This window comes from Lactuca virosa, chromosome 2, assembly GCF_052849685.1.
Source record: "Lactuca virosa cultivar CGN04683 chromosome 2, Lactuca_virosa_CGN04683_v6, whole genome shotgun sequence".
Lineage (NCBI taxonomy): Eukaryota > Viridiplantae > Streptophyta > Magnoliopsida > Asterales > Asteraceae > Lactuca > Lactuca virosa.
The window spans coordinates 194841890-194852319 of record NC_136427.1 but is presented as its reverse complement, the minus strand read 5'-3'; the positions used below and the strand labels follow the sequence as shown (position 1 = coordinate 194852319).

General features: G+C 33.9%; 1 protein-coding gene across 1 annotated transcript; it reads right to left on the bottom strand.

The window, feature by feature from the left end:
• Nucleotides 1-8624: 8624 nt before the first annotated feature.
• Nucleotides 8625-10227, bottom strand: LOC145159955 (uncharacterized). Its single transcript, XM_079079008.1, has one exon. It carries the CDS (start codon nucleotides 10040-10042, stop codon nucleotides 8891-8893), a length of 1152 nt encoding a protein of 383 aa, XP_078935134.1. The 5' UTR covers nucleotides 10043-10227; the 3' UTR covers nucleotides 8625-8890.
• Between the last annotated feature and the right edge of the window lie 203 nt (nucleotides 10228-10430).

Genomic DNA, 10430 nt, shown 5'->3' with positions numbered 1-10430 from the left:
CTCTTTCACAATTACCTGTGAAAGGTGACTTAGTCATCTTGACTAAGACAAGATTCACATTCATCATCTAACTTTAAGTCAAATGATTCCAACACTCCATCCTTTGAGTGATGCTTTTCTTGTTTATATGCCTAATATGGCAATGCCATAAGCATGCCTTATCTAAACCACTAGAAGAATCAATACTAAATACATTATTGCCAAGTTCATTTACACACAAAACAGTTTCATACACGCCATCACAAGGATAAGCTTTGAAAATAAAAATATCATTTTTATAAACCACAATTGCACCATCTTTATTGGAAAACACATAATGATAACCTTATCTAAATAAAGCATGAAAAGAAATTATGTTTCTTGTTATTTATCACGAATAACAACAATTGTCTTAATCAACCCTAACACTATTATCAAACATAAGCTCATAAGTCCCAATCATGGTAACAACTGATGTACACCTATTCCCTAGGATCTAAGAATTTGAAATTTGAGTGTTATTGATTTCTATATAGTACATACTATATGTAGAGTCAGACACATTGCTCTTTACTTCTCTCATATTCTGTAAGTACTTTGGGCAACTTCTCTTCCAATGTCCCTTCTAGCCACAATGAAAGTACACGACCTCTTTTGGATCACCAACGGGAGGAGCATCAAAGTTGAAATTTCCCTTTTACCTACCACTAGACTCTCCAATGTGGGCTTTCCCTTTCCATTTGGGTTGGGAGTAAGACTTCCTTTTCTTCCCCTTGCCTTGTTGAATGACCAGGACATGGTCAGTTGCAGTATTGTTGGAATGAGACTCCTTCATTCCAGTTTTAGTAGTTTGAAAGAGACTATATAGCTCAATCAATGTCATTTCTGTGTTGTTCAAATGATAAGTTTGGATTAACTGAACATAACTAGTGGGTAACGATTTGAGGACCATATCAATAGCCAGCTCCTTGTCGAAATTCACATTAAGCTTTTCTAGTCTTTCCATTTGTTTCTGCATCTTTTGTACATGAGCACATACATATTCCCATTCTTTTAGTTTGCATGTCATTAGGGCTTTGACGACCTCATAACGATCTTGTCTCGCTTTCTATTGGAGCATTTGAGCAAGAGTCAAGTTTATCACATAGGGCCAATGGTCCTTATAATAATTTTTCAAATCATATGGCATTGTTGAAATCATTATGCAAGCGACCTTAGTGGCATCGTCAACATGTTGTTTGTGTTTAGAAATTTCCGCAGGAGTAGCAGTCTCTATATCAATTTCAGGAACAGGAGTATCGAGAACATACTATTTGTTCCCATAATGAAGTGTCGTCTTCAAATTTCGCATCAAGTCCATGTAGTTTGGACCTGTAAGCTTGTCTTTTGATAGAACCGACAAAAGAGTGAAGTTGGAGTTTTGAGTGGGTGGAGGAGGAGGAGGAAGATCACCAGTTCCAGACATCTATAATAAGACATAAAGTTTTAGTTAGTTGATTGGATCCTTAATATTTTAAAAGAAATTAATATTCAAGGCTATGATCCATATTTTCAATTCGTAATAAGAAAAGGGATGTCGTAATCAAATTACGCATTTATTTTAGGTAGGTAATGTGTTTTGCCAATTTCAATCTCTATGAAATTACTAGATCTTTCGAGATTCATTGAACTATTCAATGGTATGTTTGATCTCAGATTATGCTCTTCGATTTGTGACAAGTATACCGAGAATCACAAATAAGATGTGAATAACCATGTAAACCTACGTGACACCCTCGTTCTCATTTATGATCTCACATTGACGTGCCAATTAACAACACACGCTCCATCAACAATCATAAACTCTATTTTTACCATCATTCCATATTTGTAGTCCCAAATTAGTATGTCGGTTAACCACGCATGCTCCACTAACGACTCACAAAGAAACGATGTGCGTTTTCATGGATTAGCATATAATTTCACATTTTTCTTAAAGTAACTAGAGTGAGATTTTTATAGAATTTTCTAGTACTTTATGTTATACTTTTAACGTGATTGGTGTCCTATAATAATCCTTTTGGCTAACGACAATTAACTACCCAAAGAAGCAGTGGGTATAAAGGACACCCATTCGACGGTTATTTTATAGGTCTTCTCCTGATACATCTCTTATAACATAACTTCATTAATGAGGCATGGTCTTGCTTTGATAGACAATTATTAATCTTATACATATAGTATTATAAACTTTTATAATATATAAGGGTGTATTTCAAACATTTTAAAATTACAAGGTTTGAATATAATTAATCAATTTACTTTTAAATTATTAATATTCAAATAATTAAGATTAATAATATTGTATATGGATTATAATTATCTTAATTAATCTCATAATATAGTTGCATTACAGAATCGTCTTAGACTTGGTCTTGTCTGATGTTGACCATTATACAATAGTCTCTGCCTCCAACTATGGTTCATATGCAAGAATCGTTTATGACCAACATAAGACATCTTTTTGGTCATATAAATGGAAGATTTGTCTTCATTACAAGTAGGGCATGCTAAATAATCCTGACCACTTCATCCAGTCAAATTGCTATGTGTCGGGAAATCATTGATAGTCCATAACAACATCGCACACATATTGAATAAAATGTTCGTTGATGCATCTCTTCTTTGGACTCCTTCGCCCACAACATTTTCAACTTCTCCACAAAAGGCCTTAAGAAAACATCAATGTCCTTTGAGGGAGATCTAGGGCCAAGAATCAGCACAGTTAGCATGAAAGAAGATTCTTGCATACATATCCATGGTGGTGTATTGTAGGTAGTCAATATAACTGACCAAATACTATAAGTATTATTAAAGTTGTCGAATGGATTAAAGCCATCAACAACTAAACCTAGACGAACATTTCTAGGTTCTTTGGAAAACTTTGGATATCTCTGATCAAAATCTTGCCATGACTTCCCATCAACTGGACGATGCATCATACTATCCACCGAGCATCCATTATTATGCCAACTTATATGTGTAATTGTGAATCTAGAGTTATACATTCGTCGAAGCCTTGGAGTCAAAGGAAAGTATCTCAACTCTTTTTGTGGTACTTTCTTCCCCTTTGTGGTTGTGTCCACCCATATACTCTCCTTACAAATTAGGCAATTCTGCATTAAATCATTTTCCTTCCAAAACAAAGCACAATCATTTTTACAAGCATGGACGGATTAATATCCCAACCCTATCTTTCTTAACTTCTTCTTATCTTTATAGTGTGAGTTTGGAATCTTGCTCTTCGGGAAAGCGGCTCTTAGTAATTCTACAAGTTGGCCAAATGAACTATCTGTACATCTAATGATCACTTTAATATGAAAAACCTTTTCCATAAAGTTTAGGGAAGACATCTTATGACAACTAATGTATTACTAAGTGTTGAGCTCCTTAAACAAAGCATCAAATTTCGGGTTTATACCTCATCCCTCCTAATTTGTATTTTCTTCATTTGTATTTTGTCCCGCCATAACATCATCAACTACCTCAAAAATCTCATTAGTTTCTAGAGCGTTTATTAGAGCCCTTATTCTTGGAGTCGAATGGTAGCCTGAATCTGAAGCAACATGGATCTCACCGTGATGATCCCACGTAGTATACGCTTCTAGGTACCCACGGTCATGTATGTGGGCATAAACCGTACTCAATATTGTCGATACATATTCACACACTTTTTTAATGGGCAACAAACTTTTCCTTCAGAGTTGACATGTTTCTCAGCAATCTCCATAAAGTTTTTAAGACCTTCCAAGAATTTTGAAGACATTCGGTTCTTCTCACTAATCTAACTCTTATCAATCATCATTATTGTTTCATTATTAAAAATTACATTCTATACATAGTTATTGAAAGTTAGATTGTATTTTGGCTATAAAACAAAAGTTAGAGTTTAAGGTTTACTCCGTGAGAAGAAAAAATCAGAAGGAATTGATAGAGTATTCACAAGTATATAAAGAAATACATATACCCAAGAAGTAAAAATCGGACGGAATTGATAGAATATTCACAGGGGTAGGCTCTAAACCCACTTTTTGAATACATTATCTCATATGTGAATGTATATTGCATGTTTATTTGTTTGAGAAAAATTCGGCAACATTTCCCCTTAGCTCCCAAGTATATAAAGAAATATGTACCCGAGGAGAAAAGAGAAATTGACAACCAAATTTTTCTTAAACAAACGATCATGCAATACACATTCACATCCTAAATGAGACAAAATATTCCAAAAAGCAGTCCCAAACTAGGGACAACCCGAAATTAATTTCTAAATCAATTTTGGGTGGGTATTTCTAGGCTCTTGATGATTATAAAGAAGAGACTTAAACTAAAATCAATGATTCAACGTGTTTTCATACTTTTGTTAATTATAACATCATATTTTTGTTTGTTTTTTATTATAGCATCGTACTTTTAATAGCAAAGTACTTTTATTAGTTTGTTTTCTATTTTAATTATTAAAAAGAAATGAAAATAAAATGCTTTAATAAATAAACTAATAAAAGTACGTTGCTATTAATAACCTTTGTAGTTAGATTTTCTTTAATAGCAACATACTTATATTAGTTTGTTTATTAAAACAATTCTATTTTCACTTCTTTAATAAAAACATACTTTTATTAGTTTGTTTAATATAGTATCTTTTTTTTTAATTATAGCATTGTACTTTAAATATTATTTTGTTTTTTTCTATTATAACAATTTACTTTTGTTTTTTTTCAATTATAACATTGTACTTTAAATAATCATATTACCTAATTAAGCTAAAGTCATAATGATTACAATTAAGTCATTAACAAAATTAAGCACTTTCAAACCATATTATCATGAAAATAAAAACACATTAAACACTTACCTATTAAGCACTTTACAATATAAACCAATAGCAACTATTCATTAAGCATTTACTTACAAGAGAAATTAAGCACTTATCATGAAAATATAAACACATTAAGCACTTATCAATTTAACACTTTTTAAATTTAACACTTTATCAATTAATCACTAAGTACTTATCATAAAATTAAATAGAAACACTTTAAACACTTATCAATTAAGCACTTTATCACTTCATCTTATATGTACTCAAAATAGTAAACCTAAACAACTAACACAATCATACAATTTGTACATCCAAAACAACCACTCAACATCAACAATTACCTAATCAAAGATTATAAATACATAAAAACATCACCAATCAAATAAAAAACCAAAACAAGCTAGAAACATTACATGTTCTTCTGTTGTGGTGCCCAGATTCTGGTGGTGGCTGGTGACGGTGGTCCTCCGGTGGTGGCTGGTGGTCACCGGAAAAATCCAAAATAAAAAAAATATAACAAAAATAAACTATGAGAAATCAAAAACCTTACTTGCTATCGGCGGTGAAGGAGACTGGATGGAAGGAGATGGTTGTCGTCGGTGATCCTCCGGTACATATCAGGAAACAAAAAAAATAGAAAACCATTCACCAAAATCTCAAAATTCAACCCAAAAAAGAGTGAAATAAAAAATGACGAGTGGTCTAGAACTTATTTGCGATCGCCGGTGAAGGAGAGTGGCCGAAGGGGTGTCATCGACGTCGATCGTTGTTGAGAGATCGAGAGAGAAATCTTGTTGGGTGCAGCGCTGCAAATGAACTCGACTGATCCATTTTGTTCATGTTACGACAAGTCGTTGGTACAGGGTTAAAGAAAACTACAGTTTATTGTATTTCTCATAAATAAATAAATAGTTAAAGAAATATATGTGCAGATGACTTATCATCGAGATAGAGTTCACATGGATTGCCACATTTTATGTCGACGACTTAGCGTTGGGATTGCTTTCCCAAAAACGACATCATTTCTCTTTTCTACACCATGGAATATAAATAAATGGAAATTATAATTTACACAACCTATACCGACGACATGTCGTCGGCATAGGTTTTGAGAAAACCGCATAAATACTTTTCGTTCCCACTGAAGCTATTGCTATGAAAACTCATCGGCATAGATATTATGGTCAAACAAAATTGATCAACCCCGACGACTTGTTGTTGACTTAGCTGTATTTGTAGCGACGACTTGTGTCATCGACATAGATGTCATCGGCACATGGTATAACTCTTGTATCATTGTAGACGTGCATATTATACTCAGAATTGTTCTCTTTGAACTAGCATTCCAACAACTAAGGAATCGGCATAACTCAATCACCATAAAGGAAGGAAACTAAAACAAGTATGAGATGGAGATTATTTCACAACCAAAGCTTGCCTAAAGAAGAAGAGTCTATAATTAAAGAGAACGTCAATGGTAATAAACGCATAGACTTAATCCTATTTCACGATGTTGTTCAAAGGCACAATCAAACAACCTAAAGGACTTATAGTTCAATAGGAGAGGTTTTCACCCAGTAGCTCTCTCAAACTTCACTTGGGAGAATATTATTACTCAACATGGCATGTTGTCGTACACTACTCCGCAATGGCAACTATGAAAGTACCAAACAAAATATTTCTTTACTGCTTTGTTTCTCGATATTTATCAACTTTATATTGTTGTAGAAAGTGGTCTAGAAGCATGAAAAACTGATATATTTCAACAAACAAATCGGTCTTGTTTATAAGGTAGCGATGTTGTATCTTTGACCAAGATCATCAACCATGCACCTCATAAAAATATTATAGTGATCATTGGGTATCTTTCTTGTTTTTATCAGAAAATATTTTCACCAAGATATAGTAAAAGTGGTGAAATGGTGCAGAATATATATATATATATATATATATATATATATATATATATATATATATATATATATATATATATAGAGAGAGAGAGAGAGAGAGAGAGAGAGAGAGAGGTGGTCATTCCCATGTATGTGTTCTCATTAGTCAAAATATATATAAGTACATAAAAGAATAAGGCCTTAGGCAAGTATACACAAACATACATAATATAAATGTACAAATAAAGCTATAATACATTGACTAATAAGCCCCCATAGTTTGAGCGAGAGACTTTTGAACACTCAAACTACAGGGAAACTTGGTACATAGAGATGACAATAACTCATTGATGAAAATATCTACATACTAATAGCGGGAAGGGACATGCAAAACACAAACATGTCTCCAATGTCGACATCACGAACAAAGTGAATGTCAAGTTCAATATATTTTGACAGCCGGTGTTGCATAGGGTTGGTGGTCATGTAAATAGTACTTATATTGTCATAGTAAGTGACAATGGTTGTATGAAGATATGAGTGAAATTCCCACAAGATATAGTGGAGCCCTATGATTTCGGCTATGATATTAGCAACCTTCCTGGTATTCTTCCTCTATAATGGAAGGGAAACTATATGTTATCGTTTGGATGACTATGATAGAAGGTTGTCACCTAGAAATATGCATTAACTTGAAGTGGATTGGTGTGTAACGGGGCACCCACCCCAATCGATGTCTAAAAAAGTTGTAAGAGTCAACGAGAAGGATGCATGCAAATGGAGTCAGTGATCGAGAGTGCTTTTGACATTACACAAGATATGCTTCAATGTATAAGATATTAATCTCTATGGTTGTGTATGAAGATACACACCTACTGCACCGCAAATGACAAGTCGGGTTAGGTGAATGAGATGTACTAAATTGATCCCATAAGGATACTATAGAGTGCAAGGTCGACCACATACTCACCGTTGGCCAAGAGCTTTATGTCAATTTCAACAGTTTTTTGATTGTGTCGCAAGTTGACATCTTTGCACGGTCAAGTATCTCGTGTTGTAGTAAGGATAACGTCCTTGATATATAGTAACACATAGGCTATATCTAAGCCATGTTGAATAACGAATAATGATTTGTATGTTTTCAGAGCAGAAAACCACGTGGTTCATTATTTAAGTAAAACCGATATGAATGAAAGAGTTAAAAAATAGTACTAGCGGATCGGATCGGATAACCAATTGCAAATAACGATTGCAAATAAATAAAGAATTAAGATTAAGAACTATTAATCTACTAATCACAAATAACCAATTGCAAATAAACGCGGATTGTTTTTCTTTTTTTTTCTTTTATCTTTTATTTAGTTATATGTTTTATTGGGCTATTGAAATAAAACATGGGCTTTAGATATCTAGATTGTATATTATTGCTAAACATATTAAAGACAAGGTGTTAAGGTGGGTCATTTTAAATATTAAATGTAGTTCCCAAATAATTTTTATATATAAGATATTGTAAATAAGAAAATTTTAGGTGGGTCACGTGACCCACCTTGTATAAGTGTAGCCTCATTACTGTGTGTTTTCTACGACACAATTACGACACAGGAGGCGAATATTTGAAAACATAATCATGTTTGTCGGGGTCCTGAAAACTGGGCGGTTAATGCATGTACACCGTTTCGGCTAGTGACCATGTATGAAATCGATTTTTGAAAGCAATGGTTAACTAAATGCTTTCTTACTCAGGATTAAGTGAGATTTTAGGTAGAGGTCATGTTAATGGGTGCTATGTTTTGAATAACATTCCAAATGAAAAGACCAAAATAGCCCAGTATAAGCTTAGATTAGTTAATTTAATTTACACTTAATTATTGTAATTATGAGAGAACAAATATGATACTTGATAAATCTTTTATAAGCTATAGTTTAAACAAACAAAATGGCATCTCTAAAAAGTTTACACTCTTAACATGAAGGATTTTAGATATGGCTATGGCTCTCAAGAGCATTACGTGGAACATAGCCATCTAATATATCTTGGATCGGATGTATATATGGATTCTTTATTTAGTTTCTAAATTTACAATATACATTGATTTAAAGAATAATCCCACAATTTACACTTTGAATGACTATGAAGGATCAAGAGTACTAGAACTTACTCAACAATTTTCATAAAGCTTTCAAACCTGTCATCTTCAACAACGTTTATCTTCAAATCATTCAGATCACTTTCATAATCCATCCACAAATACGACGTCTCTTCATCACATATCACTTCCTCCAACTGCAACAATTTGCTCATGGACTCCGGCAACTCCAGTAACCCATGGACACCGCTCATCTTAACCACTCTCAGGCTGCATAGTTCCCCAATTTCATCTGGTAATAGACTTATACTCAAACAATCAGATAGATCAAGGAAGCTCAGATTATGAAGACGTCCAATTGATTCTGGTAGTTCTTGTAGTTTTGTGCAACAATGGAGGTTCAGGATCTCAAGATTGGAAAGACTCCCCAACTTTTTAGGAAGAGCATCCAGCTCATGGCAATTGGTGATGCTGAGATTCTGGAGATGAACAAGACAACATACTCCTGAAGGTAGTTCCATCAAATCATAACAACAATCAAATTCCAGATCTGTGAGATTTGATGGAATATAAGGAGACTCAGTGACGCCGTTCATCAAAGCATCACCTATCTCACACATAACAAAGGAAAGTTTTTGAAGAAATGGCAATATGAAGAGTGGTTGAATAGAGGAAGAAAATGAAACATGTTCGAATCTGATACTTGTTAGGTCAGCGAAAGAATCTGTCAATGGAAGATTGAGTAGTAGACCAGCATAAACACTGCACATACTCGAATATCCATCTGCAGAAAAGGAAACAACTGAATTGTCTTCCAATCCGGAAATTGCAATTGAATCCGTCATACTATTGTTCATCCTTTTCTCCTGCACATCAATCTGGAAGAACCTCAAGAGCTCGTTGTTCAATCGAATCAGCTTTTCTGAATGAAGAACTTTTTTGTTCATGGTCTGATACTTGATGCTCGAGCACTTGAGAACAATCTCTGTGGCATTCCTCAGATAACAGATGAACTTTATCGTCTCTTTCTCAGGACGATCCAACACCTTGCTTAATCTCCAGCTTTCATAAAATACCAGCTCGATGCTTTTAAGGGTATTTTCAAGGCGTTTGAGAAGGCGTTTAAATCTGACAGTTTGTATAATCTGCGCAATAACAAGTACTGCTTTCTGTAATTCACCCAATACAAGTTGTAATGGAGTCTTAAATACTACAGCCATCGATAATTACACAAAAAAGTTGAAAGCCTGATTAAGATTTTTTGTGAACTTTGAAGGGAAATCCGAGATTGAAGAAATAGAATTGAGTTCGATGAAGGTGATACTACTGAATAACATGTATATATATAATCTAGCCTGCAGTTGATTCGAAATCAACGAGGATGTTTCTTGCAGGTTGAGATTGAACCTTCCATTGACGCGTTCATGTTAGGTACGTAAATGTGCGAGGGTTTGTTTTCTGTCGGAAATTGAGGAAAGAAACGGGATGGAACGAAAATTTACACAACTACAAGGAAGGTCCTTGGATTATGATAGAATATTTAAATGTTCATCACTTTACATATCATTTTAAATTTTAGTCCTTTATGCTATGTTTCTCCTAATTGAG

What these genes read in the sequence shown, in the direction of transcription:
- LOC145159955 (XM_079079008.1), bottom strand. Translation starts at nt 10,042, where the DNA reads ATGGCTGTAGTATTTAAGACTCCATTACAACTTGTATTGGGTGAATTA.